This window comes from Ceratotherium simum, chromosome 3 (assembly GCF_057802395.1).
Source record: "Ceratotherium simum simum isolate JZ-2026a chromosome 3, ASM5780239v1, whole genome shotgun sequence".
Lineage (NCBI taxonomy): Eukaryota > Metazoa > Chordata > Mammalia > Perissodactyla > Rhinocerotidae > Ceratotherium > Ceratotherium simum.
The window spans coordinates 31,134,997-31,154,888 of NC_141902.1; the positions used below are offsets into that span (position 1 = coordinate 31,134,997).

General features: G+C 38.8%; 1 protein-coding gene across 6 annotated transcripts in view; it reads left to right on the top strand.

Moving 5' to 3' along the window:
• Positions 1–19,892, top strand: part of SLC12A6 (solute carrier family 12 member 6) — an 86,006-nt gene that overhangs the window by 56,140 nt on the left and 9,974 nt on the right. For all 6 annotated transcript variants that reach the window (XM_004421363.3, XM_004421366.3, XM_087424640.1 and 3 more), the window contains 9 exons: positions 523–764; positions 2,771–2,985; positions 4,090–4,248; positions 4,428–4,526; positions 4,804–4,861; positions 8,023–8,197; positions 8,792–8,910; positions 10,121–10,219; positions 12,177–12,296. In XM_004421363.3, the coding sequence (XP_004421420.1) occupies positions 523–764; positions 2,771–2,985; positions 4,090–4,248; positions 4,428–4,526; positions 4,804–4,861; positions 8,023–8,197; positions 8,792–8,910; positions 10,121–10,219; positions 12,177–12,296 (1,286 nt within the window). The remainder of the gene's footprint in view (positions 1–522; positions 765–2,770; positions 2,986–4,089; positions 4,249–4,427; positions 4,527–4,803; positions 4,862–8,022; positions 8,198–8,791; positions 8,911–10,120; positions 10,220–12,176; positions 12,297–19,892) is intronic.

The following is a 19,892-nucleotide window of genomic DNA, read 5'->3' on the forward strand; positions in this document are numbered from 1 at the left end:
ATAGAAAAGATATAGATTTGGATTTATTTTGTTCTTTGATATCAAAGCTTCTGAGAGATCGATCAGCTATAGGAATCAATCAGAGGCAAGACTTGCACTAATGAGGAAAAAGTAAAATAAAGTTTATCTTTTGTAGTAACTTTATCTCAATGAAATAAAATGTTTTCCATTTCTTTCTTTATTCACTGGGATATATTTTCTATTCAAAGTAATGATAGCAGAAGTAGGACTCAAAATAATCATTGCAATTATTTTATATAACCATTTGAGTAAATTATTAATGCATTCCTTGTTTTTTCCATTTGGAATGTAGGTATTCAGAAAAGCATGTAGACTGAAAAACAAAAATCAATAATATCCCATTTCTGTAGACACTGTAGATCCAAATAAGAATTGGGCTAAGTCTCCAGTCATTTTCTGTCACAGCTTTGCTTTCCTTTGTGAAAGCAAATGCAAACTACAACAGCCCTTTTGCTTGATTACTTTGAAATGACTTCATTTTCTACTTCTTTGGCTTAACAGGTATATATTGTCCCCCGGGCTGCCATCTTCCGTAGCGATGATGCGCTCAAGGAGTCAGCAGCCATGCTAAATAACATGCGTGTCTATGGCACAGCCTTCTTGGTCCTCCTGGTCTTGGTGGTATTCATCGGCGTACGCTATGTGAACAAGTTTGCTTCACTTTTCCTGGCCTGTGTCATTGTGTCCATCTTGGCCATCTATGCTGGAGCCATCAAGTCTTCTTTTGCCCCTCCACACTTCCCGTATGTGTCTGTCTCTCTGACTAGCCATCATTATTGGATAGTCATTGACAATATCTGATGATGTGATTATTTCAAGTCAGACTTTCAGAGTCTCTCTGAGATTTCTGTCTTGGATAAGCCCAGTTAACATCTAGGCAGGAAGCCTCCCAGCAAACTCTCATGTCGATCCTCTTCCTTATGTCCCAAGCATAGAACTGGCAACTGTAACCATCATTTGGATATAGATACTAGGTTTTTCCAAAACCCCTGATAATGATTGCACATATTTGAGCTATTCATGAAGGGCTTTACAAACAGTATAGTTATTGCCAGCAAGCTTTATAAAGTTTTTAAATGTTGGATTCCTTTTATTAATGAAAAATCAAGAGTTAAGAAAAGCCAAACTCCTGCCTAAGTATTTGTGGTTAATTAATTTTTTTATTCTGCTGTTAGTCCCATAATGGACTTTTCTAGTCATAAAATAAAGGGAAATAAATGTCAAATCGTTGGCATATGTGTCTCTCTACATATAGATTATATTACATACCATTAGTGCAGATACCTTCAAATATATTTTTCAAAGTAGTAATGGATTTGTACAGATCTGTGACTCACAGGCTCACCTGTTTTCTGTTTGACTAGTGGCATAGGGACTAGCCAGCACTGAGTATTGTTTGTAATCTTGTTACAGAGATTGTCTTTGAAAAGTCATCTGGATCATCCAGGGATCAAACTCATCAGTGCTATGTTGATTTAACCTGATTACAGAAAAATAGATTTTTCAAGATGAAAAAAATAGGTCCATAGAGATTAAATGACATGCCCCAAAGTTAATTAATGGCAGAGCAAAGAACACAAGCCCTGTGATTTCCTGACTCCCAGTCCAGTGTTTCTTCTATGCTAAATGATGTCAGCAATCGATTCCATCGTAAATTTTCAGTCTGCTTATCTGGGGGCTTCAGACTAGCTGAAGATCCTTTTTAGAGTCATAAAAGTACTAAAGGCTACATTCTGGCTATATCTTAACTTGGGAAATTCCATTTTGCCTCAAATTCTCCTTTGATGCTCCTCTTTTTTTTGGTGGGTGAAAGGTCATGATACATGCTGTTTTCTTGAAAATATTCCAGCAAAACAAGATAACCTAAGGGAATGCATAAAACAGGACTGGGAAATGTTGAGAGTTATTGAAGCTGAGTAATGGGTACGTGGTTCCTTCTGTACATATGCTATCATTTTGTGGATTGTAAAAGTTGCTTTGTTCCTCCTGAGAGGTATTTTAACCATGGGCATATTATTCCTTTGTTCATATTTATATATCTGGGTTAAAGAAGAAAATAAAATCAGCAGTTAATATTTGTATTATCCTTAAATATCTATACTCCTGCTGGGTCTAGGCTTAAGTTCAAAAACAGTTTTCTCTTAGGCCACAGAGGGATGTGCTTTTTAATTCTAGCCCAGCTGTCTTCCTTGAAACAGTAGCCAAAAGGTTTGACCTTTAGCATAACATTTTCAAGGGGGTTGTTATGAACATAAGGCTTTTCTAGGCCAAAAAAATAAATAGGGGAGATTTGTTTTTTTGTAAGAAAAACAAAAGGACTCGAGGATTCTTTTAGACCTACCAATTGGTTAATAACCTAGAAATTTTGGAAGATGAGTCAGCATAATGTCTTCAGACAGTTCTGTTTGAATTCTGGCCCAGCCACCTACCACCTACCACCTATATGACCTCAGGCAGACTGCTTTATCTCTCTAAGCTTCAGTTTCTCCATCCACAAAATAGAAATACTAATACATATTTTGTGAGATGGCTATAAGGATTAAGTTGCCAGAAAATGTAAGTCACTATTTACAGAGTAGTCAATAAATATTAGTTCCTTTCCCATCCATGACAATAGACTCTCTTAAGAGATGAGATTTTTTCTCCTTTACTAAGCTATTTACTGTTTACTAACCTATTTCTAACCTATTTCGTTTTTTATATATTTTTTTCCCTTGCTTCATCGTTCTCCCTGTTGGTTTTTACTTAGGGTCTGCATGCTGGGTAACCGCACCCTTTCATCAAGACACATTGACATTTGCTCTAAGACCAAGGAAATTAACAACATGACAGTACCTTCAAAGTTGTGGGGCTTCTTCTGTAACTCAAGTCAATTTTTCAATGCCACCTGTGACGAATACTTTGTTCACAATAATATCACTTCAATCCAGGGCATTCCTGGATTGGCTAGTGGTGTCATTACAGGTAAGTTAGGAGGTTTTTGGACAAGTTTTTTATTTTACTCTGAGGAAAACGGGCTTTGCCATCTTACACTCCTCTGTTGTCTGTGAAGACTCATTGCCATGGTGCCGCTTCCCTCCTTAAGCTCAGCATACAGCTCTTAATTCAGCATCTTTCTGCTTTTCTGTTAGTGTATTTATTCTTTTTCAGGACTCCCTTGCAGTGTTATCTGCTAAAAATTACCTCCTTTCGAGAGCAGAGCTGAGCAAATCACTTTTTAACCTAGGATAAGATAATAAAATATTCAATGTGTTATTGTAAAATTTCCAATATTCTTCCCACAGTGACAGCTAGAATGGAACTATTTTAATGTCATCGCACGCACATATGTGTTTTCGTAACTCAGCTAAATTTCTGAAACTCTTTCCTTAAGTGACTTCTATCTTAAATGTTTGGTCCACAAATTTCTTTGCATGTAAGCAAGTTTACACTAAGTTGTTATAAATAGCATTGATGACTAATAAAAGAAAAATAAGAGGCTTTGCGGGACGTTCAGCTTTGGTCTGCTTAACTTTTACTAATTTGCATTAGTAAACTTAACTGCATTTGGATGTACCAAAGCATTTTGTCAAATTATATTTGAACCAGATGAGGAAGGGCATTAAGTTTTTATTATGTGTGCTTTATTGTGCAATATGTATGTGCATATATATGTGCTCATGTAGAAGTAAACATACCTTTAAAAACTGCATAAATGAGGGGCCAGCCCAGTGGCATAGTAGTGATATTTGCACGCTCCATTTCAGCGGCCTGGGGTTTGCAAGTTTGGATCCCGGGCGCGGACCTATGCACTGCTTATCAAGCCATGCTGTGGCAGGCATCCCACATATAAAGTAGAGAAAGATAGGCACAGATGTTAGCCCGGGGCCAATCTTCCTCAGCAAGAAGAAGAGGATTGGCAACAGATATTAGCTCAGGGCTAATCTTCCTCACCAAAAAAACAAAAACAACAACAAAAAAACTACATAAATGAGGAGTCTGATTTAGAATGTTGTTTGTGAAGAAAATTATCTAATTATCTTCTTTCCATATGGCTGCTGTTTATATCCCCTTTTATTCCTACTACAGAGAACCTTTGGAGTAACTATCTACCCAAGGGAGAGATCATTGAAAAGCCTTCAGCTAAATCTTTTGATGTCTTAGGCAGCTTAAACCATGAGTATGTCCTTGTTGACATCACTACCTCCTTCACTCTTCTGGTGGGGATCTTCTTTCCCTCTGTCACAGGTAAGCAGATGGGCTTTTGTCTATTTTAGAAGCTATCAGACCCAAGGAGTGATTTTTCTCAGGAGACAGAATTATAGTCTCAGGGTTCTTAGATTTGCCTCTAGTCTTTGGTATCAGTATGAATATCAAAGTGTCCAGGATCTCAAGAAGTTAACTTGTTCTTTTTTCCTTCTCTAAAGGTATCATGGCTGGATCAAACAGATCTGGAGATCTAAAAGATGCTCAAAAGTCTATTCCCATTGGCACGATCCTCGCCATCTTGACCACCTCCTTTGTCTGTATCCTTTTCATGGATTCCGTCTGAGCCTTAGTCATAGGAACATCAGTAGAAGTAGGATGATCAGTATTTTTATATCGGTAATAAAGATATCTGCTTTTTGCCACTTTACTTCTCACCAGGTAATCTACCCACCTCATCTCTAAAATTCAAGCAAGAATTTATAGGATTAGTGAATTTAGCAACTCATTTTACTAACAGAAGAAATATCCTGAGTGTCTACTTTCTATCTCGTCTTAGAGGGTGAAAGCCACTTTCCTTGACTCTCAATGTGGTAGATTTAAGCAATGTTGTCCTTTTTGGTGCATGTATTGAAGGCGTTGTTCTCAGAGACAAGTGAGTAGTTGATTTCTTTGTAATAATCATATGTCTGTCTTCCATTATGTCTGATCATCCCACATGGCCCCAAGACAGTTATAAACTCAAAACCCAACCTGATGTGTCTATCATGACTAGCAATTAGAAAATATATGTATATAGTTCCCAAAAAAGTTAGTGAATAATAAGAGCCAGTATGTTGTGATAAATATGTGAGATGCAATGAATATGGCTCTTCAATAAAGCAGTGAATTTGTCTGAATAATGAGGACTTCCCTGTACATTAAGAGCTTTTGGAAAACTAAGACCAAAAGTAAAGGAAGGCAAGTGAAAAAAACAAAACAAAACTTCCAAATGTCTCTAGCATTTCCTTTATGAGGCATAAGTATATACAGTCAGCCCTCCCTCTCCGAGGTTCTGCATTCACAGAGTCAGCCAACCATGGATCTGTATGTGGAGGGCCGATTGTATCTAATTCTGTTGGCATTCTAAATAAAAGCTTGAAACTTACTTTCTTAATTTCCTTCATAAGGGCTGCTGAGTGTTTGTTTTTCCTTTTCTCTCACCTATGAGTATAAAATATGTTTTTGCAAGAGATTCCTAGAAAAATCTTTCCCTGATACCTGCTACTTCTCTTCCCATTTTCCCCATCTTGGGAAGTTAATAGCCTTACCATTCATCCCTTTCTCAAAACAGAAACCTAGGTGTTATCCTAGACCTTTTCCATCAATTCCCTCATCCAATTGGTGTCTAAGCCCTGTAAATTCCTTCTTTCACCAAAATAGATCTCACATCCTTTCCACTATTCTTTATTCCCATCACTTTGTACAGGCCTTCAGGATCTTTTGCTTAGATTGTTGTAATAATCTCTCTTCAGTTTTACTGCCTTCTAATCCTTTTTCCATGCTGCCACCAGAATGATTTTTCTAAAACACAAAATTTGATCATACAAACCTTTTTGCTTCAGAGCCTGTCACAGCCTCTTAAACTCCATTATTTTGATCTGGCCGTGTCTGCCTCTTTCTAATCTCATTTCCTACCATCCCCTTATAAACTCCCTATGCTCCAGCCATAACTTAAAGTTAAATATGCCTTGTTGTTTCAGATCTCCATCCATCCACACATTTTTTTTTTTTATTACAATGGCTACTCCCACCTGGCAGACTTATGTTCTTCATCCTCTAAGACTAGACTAAGTGTCTTCTATCCTGTGAAGCACCCAAACAAACATAACACTCCTCCCTTTGTTCAGCTGCTGTATTTGAATATACTGTATTATTGCACTGGGCATACTGTATTGCAGCTACTTGTTTTCCTATCACTCTCCCCTCCTAGATCAAGTTCTTTGAGGACAAGAGCCCTAAGAGATGCCATATAAATATTGTTGACAAAAATAAATAAGCATAGTTTATTATTACTATACTATTATAATTGAAAATTTATGGGTTTATAGAGCTTTGGTAAATCACACATAATATAAAAATTATTGAAAGTGTAAATAATAATACCACTTTGGAAAATTGTTGGTCATTATCTCCTAGAGTTGAACATTCACATACCTTATGACCTGACCATTCTGCTAAATATTTCCAACAGATATGCATGCACATGTGCATTAGGAATCATCCCTAAGAATTCCCACAAGCAATATTATTTTTTTTTCTTTTTTTTGTGAGGAAGATCAGCCCTGAGCTAACATCTGATGCCAATTCCTTCCCTTTTTTGCTGAGGAAGATTGGCCCTGGGCTAACATCTGTGCCCATCTTCCTCTACTTTATATGGGACGCCGCCACAGCATGGCTTGATGAGCGGTGTATCGGTGTGCGCCCAGGATCCGAACCTGTGAACCCAGGGCCGCCGAAGCAGAACGCATGCACTTAACCACTGCACCACTGGGCTGGCCCCTTGCAATATTATTCTTAATAGTCAAAACCTGGAAATAGTCCAATGTCCATCAGTAGTAGAATGGATAAATTATGTATTCATGCAATGGAAAACCATATAGCAATGAAAATAAAGCTATGTCCAAAAAAAGGATGAATTTCACAATGTTGAGTGAAAGAAACTAAACATAAAACATAAATACTGTTTCATTTATTTAAAGTTTAAAAACAGGTAAAACTACATAGTATTCAAAGTCAGGCTAGTGGGGAAGAAGAAAAGGCTAGTGATTAGGAGTAGGTATAAGACAGGGTTTTGGGTGCTGGCAATGTTCTGTTTCTTGACTGGATGGTAGTTACAGGGATGTTTGCTTTGTGAAAATTTATCGAAATATACATTTGGTTTTGCACATTACTTTTTGTGTGTAATATTTAATAAAAATTATTAAAACTATAAATAATTAAACAATGAGATGCCATGTTTCAGTCATCCAATAAGCAATGACTTTTTAAATTTTTCATACTCAAGGCTGGTGTGAAATCGTACGTGCCATAGATGTGAACCTTCATACCTTCCAGTGGGAATAAAAATTGGTATAACTTTTCTGGAAAGCAGTTTGGTAGTGGTTTGGGAATATTTTAAGATCTTATTTCCTTTTGTTGCAGTTATTCCCTATTAGGAATCTGCCATAAGGAGAACTAACTGAACTGTAAATGTCAATGTGTGCACAGTAATATTAATCAGTGTTTTTTATAGTAGAAAATCAACACTAGAGGAGTGGATAAGGTGAATTTTATGATGCAATATTATTAAAACTATTAAAGATTTTTGTTCATAAAGCGTTTTTCATGATGTAGGAAAATGCATATAAGTTTAAAAAGAATGCAGAATTAGAGGTACAGTGTGATCTCACCTATGTTTTAAAAACCATAGTAAACAGACTGAAATACGCAAAGTATGCTAAATGTTTGCAGTTACGTTATGATTATGGATTTTCTCCCTGGTTTTTTGTATTTTTGTGTACTTTTCTGCAAAGAGCAGATATTTTGATAATTTGAGGGGAAAAGCTGTAATTGAAGCTTAACTGAGTCTCTGGTCCTACAGGTTGTTTCTTCTTAATATAGGTTAACAATGCCTTTTGATCAAATCTGCCTATCTTTGTGTTTCTTAATATTCACATCTGTCTCAATTTTGATTCTCTAACAATTATAAATAGAAAAATTGGGTGAATGTCGCTCTAGTCTTTCCGTCTAAAGTTATTTCCAGATTAAATTTCCCCACTCTTGTGTCTCTCCCAGGTTTGGGGATGCTGTGAAAGGTAATCTGGTGGTGGGTACCTTATCTTGGCCATCCCCGTGGGTGATTGTTATTGGCTCCTTCTTCTCAACATGCGGGGCTGGACTGCAGAGTCTCACAGGTGCACCGAGGCTGCTACAGGCTATAGCCAAGGATAACATCATACCCTTTCTCAGGGTGAGTGACCCCTTCCTATGCCCTCTTCCTTTTTCTTCAGGGTTTGTGAGAAACAGTGTGGCCTTCCTAGGCTTAGGAATTACTAGATCGTATAATATGAAGTTGTGGGGTTTTAGTACCCTCTAACTCCCTAGTATGAGTTTGTATGTGAGTAGGGTAAAGGTATTTAAAAGATACCACAGTTGTGGGCCGGCCCCGTGGCTTAGTGGTTAAGTGCGCGCGCTCCGCTACTGGCGGTCCAGGTTCGGATCCCGGGCGTGCACTGACGCACCGCTTCTCCAGCCATGCTGAGGCTGCATCCCACATACAGCAACTAGAAGGATGTGCAACTATGACATACAACTATCTACTGGGGAAAAAAAGGAGGAGGATTGGCAATAGATGTTAGCTCAGAGCCGGTCTTCCTCAGCAAAAAGAGGAGGATTAGCATGGATGTTAGCTCAGGGCTGATCTTCCTCACAAAAAAAAAAAAAAGATACCACAGTTGTAGCACTGTTACCTGTCAGATATCTGAAACTGTAGCATAGAGGAATGAGAGAGCGTTGTCAAACACTCCCCACACTCCTGTGTCTGATATTTCCTTTCTATATACAGGTTTTTGGTCACAGCAAAGCCAATGGGGAACCTACCTGGGCTTTACTTCTAACTGCTGCTATTGCAGAGCTGGGAATCCTTATCGCCTCCCTGGATCTTGTGGCCCCAATTCTCTCCATGTAAGAGCCAGTAATTCTCTTGACTTATTCTTGCTTATGTGATGTTTAATACATGTTGATTTCCGTCAGGCATATAACAGTAGTGATAACAGAGTGAGCCAAGTACAGGTGTAATAATAAATATTCCTGAGAAGTTTCATGAAAGACTAACTTTTATAACTTGTGGTTTCTTCCTACCTATATAACTTTAAAAGTTCTTTGCTTTCATTTCTGATTCATTATCAATTGGTTGTAGGTTTTACTACTCCTCTTAGCTTTTATTCATTCAGCTGTGACCTGTTGAGGACTTACTACCTACCTGGCACTGGGCAGTATGCTGGAATACAAAGATGAAGAAGACATAGTCTTAAGGAACTGATGGTAGTTAACGAAACCGCTGGTCCTTGTATAGTGTGATGAGTACTGTGGTGAAGGGGAACACAGAGCACTGTAAGAGCTCTAAAGTGAGGCATCTAAACAGATTGGACTCAAGAAGGGTTTTCTGGAGGAAGTGACGCTTGTATCTTGAAGGAGGACTGGTTATTTGCTAAGCAATGAAGGGCTGAAAGATAGTCCAGGCAGGGAATTTGTGTGAAGGAATTAAGGGATGAAATAATGCAGCACATCCAGAGAACTGAAAACAGTTTGGCTTTGATAGAGTGGAGGGTGTATGTTGGGGAGTAGCAGAGCAGAGAAGTAGGTTGGGCGAGATCACAAAGGACCTGCAACTTTTACCTGGAAGTAGTGGGTAATCCTTTGAGAACAAAATGATGAGATTTATGTTTTAGAATGATCGATTCGGTATAAAAGATAGATTACAAAGAGGCTGACATTGAGCTGGGAATGCCAGCTGGAAGCTTATTTAACTATTCTAGCAAAGCCGAAATGAGAGCTTCAGCTGAAGTGATAGTGGTAGAGATGGAAAGGAGGAAGAAGGTTTAGAGATTTTTAAATCTGTATAATCCATAGGACTTGATACGTGAATTTGGAACAAGGATAACAGAGAAGAAACAGGCTTATCCCAAGAACAACTGGGTAGAGTGGTTGCGATGTTGGCTGAGAAGAGGGCAGAGAAGGATGAGCAGGTTTAAGCTTCTCTACTTCTTAGTCTTGATAAAAATGTAGTGGGCTGGAACAAAGGCTTAAAAACAGCAAAGGTCTCCAGTTATTAAAATAGCCCTTGAAGAATCATTTTACAACAGTAATCATTCCTCCTGTTTTATTCTGCCAGGTTTTTTCTTATGTGTTACCTCTTTGTGAACTTGGCATGTGCCTTGCAGACATTACTTCGAACACCCAACTGGAGACCCCGGTTCCGCTACTACCACTGGTAAGTGCCTTTTTCTTCTTCTTCTTTTTCCCCACATTTGGAGAGAATTCATCATTTAACTAGAAAACTTGGAGACTCTGGGTTCTTGATACAATTTTTTTATTGGCCAGCCATTCCATACTGTCTGTTTCAACTCTCAGTGCTCACCTGAATTCCCAACCTACTACCGTGTTTTTTCATTTATTGCTTTATAGTAACTGACAACACCCACTTGAGAATAAAGATCAAAACTATGAAATAACGTTCTTCAGGTAAAAACAGCCTTCCCTTTGCATATCTGTTTTCCCGTTTCCCTCTTAGCTGAGCACTGTACTTCATCCCTTTCTGTCTTTGCTCTCGTATTCTCATGAGTTTTCATTCTCAAACTCTCTTCCTTATGACAGTTTAATTTAATAATTGAGTGTGAGTTTTGGTGTCAGCTGACCTAGGTTCATATGTCAGCTCTACTGTTTCCTGGCTTTGTAACCTTCAAACAAAACACATAACCCTGTAAAATTTCACTTTATTCATTTGTGAAATGGGACTAATAATATTGCCTATCTCATAGGGTTATTTTGAGATAATCTAAAGTGCTTAGCACCGTGCCTGCTACATGGTCAAGTTCTCCATGAAATGTTGCTACAGCTGCTGCTATTGTCTTCAAGTCTCCTCAGTCCTAAAGGAGCTATCACATTTTTAGCTACCATCCCATCGCTTTCCCATTTCTTTCTATCAGAGCTGAAAGCTCTTTAATATGTCCTGTATGTACCTGTTGCTACATTCCTCTTTGCTGACTTTCTCCTTGACCCCTTTCAAAGGGCTTCACTTAATCAGTGGTGGGCAGTGATGTGACCTTTATCTGACAGAAATTTAGATCTTCAACTTATCTTAAAACCTGTAATCCTCTTTCTAGCTTTAACTTTAGTTAAAAGTTTATTATGAACTTTTTTTGTGTTACTATTTTGCCTTTTTTAATTTTTTTCTTTTTACCTTATATTTTCATTAGATCTTAATTTGCTTCAGATTAACAACTCTCCTGTTCATTCTTTGAAATTCATCATAGAGCCAAGAAGCTCATTCTGTATACAGAACTTCAGTAGATGTAGTTGTCTGCCTAATTTATTTGATCAAAACAAAAACAAGCACTCTATTATTAGAGAATAATAATTTCTAATTAATAATAGTAAAGATTTCTCTTATGTAACGTAAGAAAACTAATGGCAGATTTTTTTCAGTAGATTCTGCTGTTATGCTAGTAAATGTTCATCAAGTTTTTAGCAATATTTACATGAAATAGTTTTTAAAGATCATAGAGTTATTGGGCCGGCCCTGTGGCTTGGTGGTTAAGTGCGCGCGCTGCGATGCTGGCGGCCCGGGTTCGGATCCCGGGTGCGCATCGAGGCACCACTTCTCCGTTCATCCTGAGGCCGAGTCCCACGTACAGCAACTAGAAGGATGTGCAGCTACGACACACAACTATCCACTGGGGCTTTGGGGGGAAAAAATAAAATAAATAAAATCTTTAAAGATCATAGAGTTATTAATAATTCTGACTACATGTCCCGTCCCTGCTTTGCAAAGTAGGTATTAATTGTCCTCATGACTACAGATAATTTTTGTAGCATCCCTATTCATCTGTATGTTTTTCCAGCAATGGGAAACGTCAGCGCAAAGGATGGTGTGGGGCTCAGTGAAGATCTTCTGACTGTTGCCAGTCCATGATAAGATAACCGTAGAAATGGAGAATAAGCATTTAGGAACTTTTATAGCAATTTGGCATTGTCACAGCATGCAACATATGGTCATTTTTCTAATAACTCATTTTTATTGTATTTTACGATAGTTCTGTCTGCAGGATATTGGAATTCAAAAAAAAAAAAATCCCTCACCAGTTTAAGAAGCACCTCTAGCACAGGCTTCTTTTTTAGCTGCTTAGAAAAACAATTTTTTATTTGTGTTTTTGTTTTTAATTTTCTAGGGCCCTCTCTTTCATGGGAATGAGTATCTGTCTGGCTCTCATGTTCATTTCTTCCTGGTATTATGCCATTGTAGCTATGGTAATAGCTGGTATGATCTACAAGTACATCGAGTACCAAGGGTAAGTCTGTGGATTTGACCTTGATCAACTGCTAAAAGTATCAAAACTGGCTAGTTTTGTTAGAGCTGGCCCAATGAAAACTGCATTCAAGATCCAGATAACTTCATTCATCCGTACTAAATTTTGCACCCCTAATTCTCTCAGCCATCTTACAGACACAAGCTTTTAATCACACGGGGAACCTGTTAAGAAAGTGTGAACAGATTAATGAAAAAATTACTAAAATGATGAATATTAAACAAAGTATAACACAAATATAAATATTTTTGCTCATCTATTCAAGTCTCTGAAGTGACAAAGAAATTAGTCCTGAATAACTTGGTAACAACTAAGACTTCACCAACAACTTCCAAAAATTAGGAATAAATAACACTCTGATTCAGAAGATTACACTGAGTTTTACTTTCTCCCCATTATTTTCTTTTTTTTTTTTTTTTTTTTTTCACTTTAATTTTTGTTTATTGCAGTAACATTGGTTTATAACATTGTAAAAATTTCAGGTGTACATCATTGTACTTCTATTTCTGCATGGACTACATCATGTTCACCACCAAAATACTAATTACAACCCATCACCACACACATGTACCGAATTATCCCTTTCACCCTCCTCCCTCCCCCTCCCCCTCTGGTAACCACCAATCCAATCTCTGTCCCTATGTGTTTGTTTATTGTTGTTATTATCTACTACTTAATGAAGGAAATCATACGGTATTTGACCTTCTCCCTCTGACTTATTTCACTTTGCATTATACCCTCAATGTCCATCCATTTTGTCACAAATGGCTGGATTTAAATCGTTTCTTATGGCTGAGTAGTATTCCATTGTGTATATATACCACAGCTTCTTTATCCATTCGTCCCTTGATGGGCACTTAGGTTGCTTCAAGTCTTGGCTATCGTGAATAAGGCTGCAATGAACACAGGGGTGTATGTACCTTTGCAAATTGGTGTTTTCAAGTTCTTTGGATAAATACCCAACAGTGGAATAGCTGGATCATATGGTAGTTCTATCGTTGATTTTTGAGGAATCTCCATACTGTTTTCCATAGTGGCTGCACCAGTTTGCACTCCCACCAGCAGTGTATGAGAGTTCCCTTCTCTCCACAACCTCTCCAACACATGTTGTTTCCTGTCTTGTTAATTATAGCCATTCTGACAGGCGTGAGGTGATATCTCATTGTAGTTTTGATTTGCATTTCCCTGATAGTTAGTGATTTTGAACATCTTTTCATGTGTCTGTTGGCCATCTGTATATCTTCTCTGGAGAAATGTCTGTTCAGGTCTTTTGCCCATTTTTAATTGGGTTGGAAGTTTTTGTTGTTGAGATGCATGAGTTCTTTATATATTTTGGAGATTAAGCCCTTATCAGATGTATGGTTTGCAAATATCTTCTCCCAATTGTTAGGTTGTCTTTTCGTTTTGTTGATGGTTTCCTTTGCTGTGCAGAAGCTTTTTAGTTTGATGTAGTCCCATTATGTGTTTTTTTCGATTGTTTCTCTTGCCTGGTCAGATGTGGTGTTTGAAAAGATGTTGCTAAGACTGATGTGGAAGAGCGTACTGCCTATGTTTTCTTCTAGAAGTTTCACAGTTTCAGGTCTTACATTCAAGTCTTTAATCCATTTGGAGTTAATTTTTGTGTATGGTGTAAGGTAAGGGTCTACTTTCATTTTTGCATATGGCTATCAGTTTTCCCAACACCATTTGTTGAAGACACTTTCTTTTCCCCATTGTATGTTCTTGGCTCCTTTGTCGAAGATTAGCTGTCCATAGATGTGTGGGTTTATTTCTGGGCTTTCGATTCTATTCCATTGATCTGTGTGTCTGTTTTTGTGCCAGTACCATGCTGTTTTGGTTACTATAGCTTTGTAGTATATTTTGAAATCAGGGAGTGTGATACCTCCAGCTTTGTTCTTTTTCCCCAGGATTCCTTTAGCTATTCGGGGTCTTTTGTTGTTCCATATAAATTTTAGGATTCTTTGTTCTATTTCTGTGAAAAATGTTGTTGGAACTTTGATAGGGATTGCATTGAATCTATAGATGGCTTTAGGAAGTATGGACATCTTAACTATGTTAATTCTTCCAATCCAAGAGCATGGAATATCTGTCCATTTCTTTGTGTCTTCTTCAATTTCTTTCAGAAATGTTTTACAGTTTTAGGTGTACAGATCTTTCACCTCTTTGGTTAAGTTTATTCCTAGGTATTTTATTCTTTTTGTTGCAATTGTAAATGGGATGGTATTCTTAATTTCTCTTTCTGCTACTTCGTTGTTAGTGTACAGAAATGCAACTGATTTTTGTATGTTGATTTTGTATCCTGCAACTTTACCATATTCGTTTATTACTTCTAAAAGTTTTCTGGTGGATTCTTTAGGGTTTTCTATATATAAAATCATGTCATCTGCAAATAGTGACAGTTTCACTTCTTCCTTTCCAATTTGGATCCCTTTTATTTCTTTCTCTTGCCTGATTGCTCTGGCTAGGACTTCAATACTATGTTAAATAGGAGTGGTGACAGTGGGCATCCTTGTCTGGTTCCTGTTCTTAGAGGGATAGCTTTCAGTTTTCACCATTGAGGATGATATTAGCTGTGGGTTTCTCATATATGGTCTTTATTATGTTGAGGTACTTTCCTTCTATACCCATTTTATTCAGAGTTTTTATCATAAATGGATGCTGTATCTTGTCAAATGCTTTCTCTGCATCTATTGAGATGATCATGTGATTTTATTCTTCATTTTATTAATGTGGTGTATTACGTTGATTGATTTGCGAATGTTAAACCATCCCTGCATACCTGGAATAAATCCCACTTGATCATGGTGTATAATCTTTTTAACGTATTGTTGTATGCGATTTGCTAGTATTTTGTTGAGGATTTTCGCATCGATGTTCATCAGTGATATTGGCCTGTAATTTTCTTTTTTTGTGTTGTCCTTGTCTGGTTTTGGTATCAGGGTAATGTCAGCTTCGTAGAATGAGTTAGGACCTTCCCCCCCTCCTCAATTGTTTGGAAGAGTTTGAGAAGGATAGGTATTAACTCTTCTTTGAATGTTTGGTAGAATTCACCAGGGAAGCCATCTGGTCCTGGACTTTTATTTTTGGGGAGGTTTTTGATTACTGTTTCGATCTCCTTACTGGTGATTGGTCTATTCAAATTCTCTACTTCTTCTTGATCCAGTTTTGGAAGGTTGTATGATTCTAAGAATTTATCCATTTCTTCCAGATTGTCGAATTGGTTGGCATATAGTTTTCATAGTATTCTCTTATAATCTTTTGTATTTCTGAGGTGTCTGTTGTAACCTCTCCTCTTTCATTTCTGATTTTACTTATTTGTGCCTTCTCTCTTTTCTTCTTGGTGAGGCTAGCTAAAGGTTTGTCAATTTTGTTTATGTTTTCAGTGAACCAGCTCTTGGTTTTATTAATTTTTCTATTGTTTTTGGTCTCTATTTCATTTATTTCTGCTCGGATTTTTATTATTTCCCTTCTTCTACTGATTTTGGGCTTTGTTTGTTCTTCTTTTTCCAGTTCCTTTCGGTGCATTGTTAGATTGTTTATTTGAGATTTTTCTTGTTTGTTGAGATAGGCCTGTATTGCTATAAACTTCCCTCTTAGAACCGCTTTTGCTGTATCCCATAAATTCTGGCATGTCGTATTTTCATTTTCATTTGTCTCCAGGTATTTTTGATTTCTTCTTTGATTTCTTCGTTAACCCAATCGTTGTTGAGTAGCATGTTGGTTAATCTCCATGTATGTGTGGCTTTTCTGATTTTCTTCCTTTAGTTGATTTCTAGTTTCATACCGTTGTGGTCAGAAAAAGATGCTTGGTATTATTTCAATCTTCTTAAATTTATGGAGACTTGTTTTGTGGCCTAATATGTGATCAATCCTGGAGAATGTTCCATGTGCATTTGAAAAGAACGTGTATTCTTCGGTTTTTGGATGGAATGCTCTGTATATATCTACTAGGTCCATCTGTTCTAGTGTGTCGTTTAAGGCCAATGTTTCCTTATTGATCTTCTGTTTGGATGATCTATCCGTTGGTGTAAGTGGAGTGTTAAAGTCCCCTACTATTATTGTGTTACTGTCTATTTCTGTTTTTATGTCTGTTAATAATTGCTTTATATATTTAGGTGCACCTAGATTGGGTGCGTAGATATTTACAAGTGTTATATCCTCTTGTTGGATTGTTCCCTTGATCATTATGTAATGCCCTTCTTTGTCTCGTTTTACAGTTTTTGTTTTAATGTCTATTTTGTCTGATATAAGTAGTGCTACCCCAGCTTTCTTTTCATTGCCATTTGTGTGGAGTATCTTTTTTCATCCCTTCACTTTCAGTTTGTGAGTGTCTTTAAGTCTGAAGTGTGTCTCTTGTATGCAGCATATATATGGGTCTTGATTTTTTTATCCATTCAGCCACCCTATGCCTTTTAATTGGAGCATTTAGTCCATTGACGTTTAAAATAGCTATTGATAAGTATGTACTTACTGCCATTTTTTAACTTTTTTTTTCTCAGTGTTTTAGTAGTCCTTCTCTGTTCCTTACTTCTTCTATACAGAATTGATGGTCACTTTAGTTTGACCTCTGTCTGAAAGCTGTACTCTTTAACTACCCTCCTCCCTCCTTTTGTGTTTTGATATCATATCCAACTTCTTTTTGTGCATTTGTATCCATTACGTTCTAATCGTGGAAATAGATAATTTTTCCTATTTGTGGTCTTCTCTTTTCCCCTTAAATCAGTCCCTTTAACATTTCTTGTAACACTGGTTTCTTTGTGACAAACTCCTTTAATTTTTGCTTGTCTGGGAAATTTTTGTTCTCTCCTTCCATTTTGAACGATAACCTTGCTGGGTAGAGTATTCTTGGCTGTAAGTTTTTTCCTTTTAGCACTTTAAATATATCGTGCCATTCTCTTCTAGCCTGTAAGGTTTCTGCTGAGAAGTCAGCTGATAGCCTTATGGGGTTTCCTTTGTATGTAACTTGACATTCTCTTGTGGCTTTTAGGATTCTCTCTTTATCTTTAATTCTGGACATTTTGATTATGATGTGTCTTGGTGTGGGCCTCTTTGGGTTTATCTTGTTTGGGGCTCTCTGTGTTTCCTGTACCTGGATGTCTGTTTCCTTCCTTAGGTTAGGGAAGTTTTCATCTATTATTTCTTGAAATAGATTCTCTGCCCCCTTGTCTCGCTCTTCTCCTTCCGGGACACCTATAACACGGATGTTAGTGCGCTTGATGTTGTCCCAGAGGTCCCTTAGACTGTCCTCACTCTTTTTAATTCTTTTCTCTTTTACCTGTTCAGCTTGGGTAATTTCTTCTAGTCTTTCTTCCAGCTCACAGATCCGTTCTTCTGTATCCTCTACTCTGCTTTTGAGTCCCTCTAATGAATTTTTCATTTCCAGTATTGTATTCTTCATTTCTGATTGGTTCTTTTTTATATCTTCCATTTCTTTGTTGACATTCTCACTGAGTTCATCTATTCTTCTCCCCAGATCAGTTAGCATCCTTAACACTCTTAGTTTGAACTCTCTGTCGGGTAGGTTGCTCATTTCTGTTTCACTTAGTTCCTTTTCTGGGGTTTTGTCCTGTTCCCTTACTTGGAATGTATTCTTTTGCCTCCTCATTTTGCCTCTTTCCTGTGCTTGTGTCTATGTATTAGGTAGGTCAGCTACGTCTCCTGCTCTTGGATAGGTGACCTTATGTAAGTGATGGCTTAGGAGGCTTCCAGTGTGCTTCCCTCAGTTCTCAATGTTCCAGGGTGGCCCCTATGTGGGCTACGTGTGTGCTTCTATTGTGGCCTGTTAGCTCTCCCTATAGGCGCCCAGGGAGGCTGAGTTATGCTCCTGGCCAGCTGTTGTAATGCTCAGCTGCTTGTAGTTGTTGTGGGCCCTTCAGTCTCTTTATCAGGTGTGAGGAGCCCCAGCACAGTTGGCTGCAAGTTCTAATACCACATCTGTGTTGCAGTATTTCTTTTAAGTGAGTAGGCCCCCAGCGTGGCAGGTTGTTAGGCTCAGGGCCTTAGAATTGCTGTAAACCTCTAGCCTATTAGGTCTCTTGTCAGCTCTCTGAGGATTGCAGCTGGGTGGGGCTGGCCTCAGGCACAGGAGCACCCAATTGTTTCAGGCTTTGGAAGGTGGGGCAAACCTCCTATGTGGGTCTTTGAGAAGCACAAGTCTTCTGCAGCTGACAAGCCCTGCCGCCCACAGGTCCACACACACAGTCAACACAGTCCTGCCCGTGTGGCGCCCGACCTCCCAAGCGGACCCAGTCTCTCCACGGCGGGAGCCCCACACACTCCGCCACCACCCCACACTCTCCACTCCGCTCCTTGTGCACACCCTGCCCCGCTCAAGTCAGCTCAGTTGCCAGGCTGCAGAAAATCCAGTCACCAATCTATGCAGGCCCACACGTTGCCTGAGGGTTTGTTGTTAGGTGGGGCCAGTCTCTAGGGTGGGCTGCCTGCCCTGGCTGAGCTGGATTAAATCGGTGCTCTAGAGGGTGGAGCAGACCCTGGGCTAGCAGGTCTCAGGGAAAACTCCAATGGCGTCTGTGTCAGCACGCTCACACCAGGCCACAACAATGGCCGCCGCCAATGTCCCAGTCCCTGGAGAGGTCTCACCCCTCACCGAGATGCACTCAGGGCCTATTAGGTGAGTCTCTTGTCACCAAAGCAGTGTGCACCTTTCTTTCTGGTGATTTTAGGATGCTTTCTGGAACGGGTGAGTTTGTGCGCGGGCCCTTTAAGAGCCAGTTTTAGTTTCTTTATGAGCCGGGTTTTCTGGGGATGCTACCCAATGCTTTAGTAGCAGCAAAGTCAGATATTATGCCGCTGGTCTCGATTGTGCTGGGTCCACACAATGCCCACAGCGGGGGCGCTCCCGGCTCAGGGCCCCGCGCCTCCAGGGAGGCTGCGTACCTGTGAGCTGCTCCAGGCGGCCGTGAAGCTGGCGGCTTGTGAAGGCGGCGTTTTTCCTCTCCGGAAGGGGGTCTCTGCCTCTTCCACCCCAGTTAGGATTGTCCGTTGTTGCAGGAGTTCCTCTTATCCAGTTTTCAGCTCTGTCTCAGGGGTAATTTTTCCACGAGTAGTTGTAAATTGGCTGTGTCCACGGGAGGAGGTGAGTTCAGAGTCTGCCTACGCCGCCATCTTGACTCCCTCTCTCTCTCCCCATTATTTTCAAAATAACTTAAACTTTGGATTTGTAGTAATTTCCTAATCCAAATTGCTATTTTGCATTACTGCTTTTGAGTAGTTACATAGAAGGACGAATGAGGGACCCTTCCAGGCTTTATTCTGAACTGTTGTGCAGTGCAGTCTGTTGATGAAAGGTAGTATTGATCTGCTTACAGTGAGTTCATTATGTTAGGAAAGAGCATTATATAAATAATTAATATTTTATTTTAATCTTCTACCTTGTACATATGTCACTTTTAGATAAAGAAAAAATAAACTTTATTTTTTGCAATTGTACTTGCTATAGTTTTGTTTTGTTTTTTTGTGAGGAAGATCAGCCCTGTGCTAACATCTGCCAGTCCTCCTCTTTTTTTGCTGAGGAAGACCGGCCCTGGGCTAACATCCATGCCCATCTTCCTCCACTTT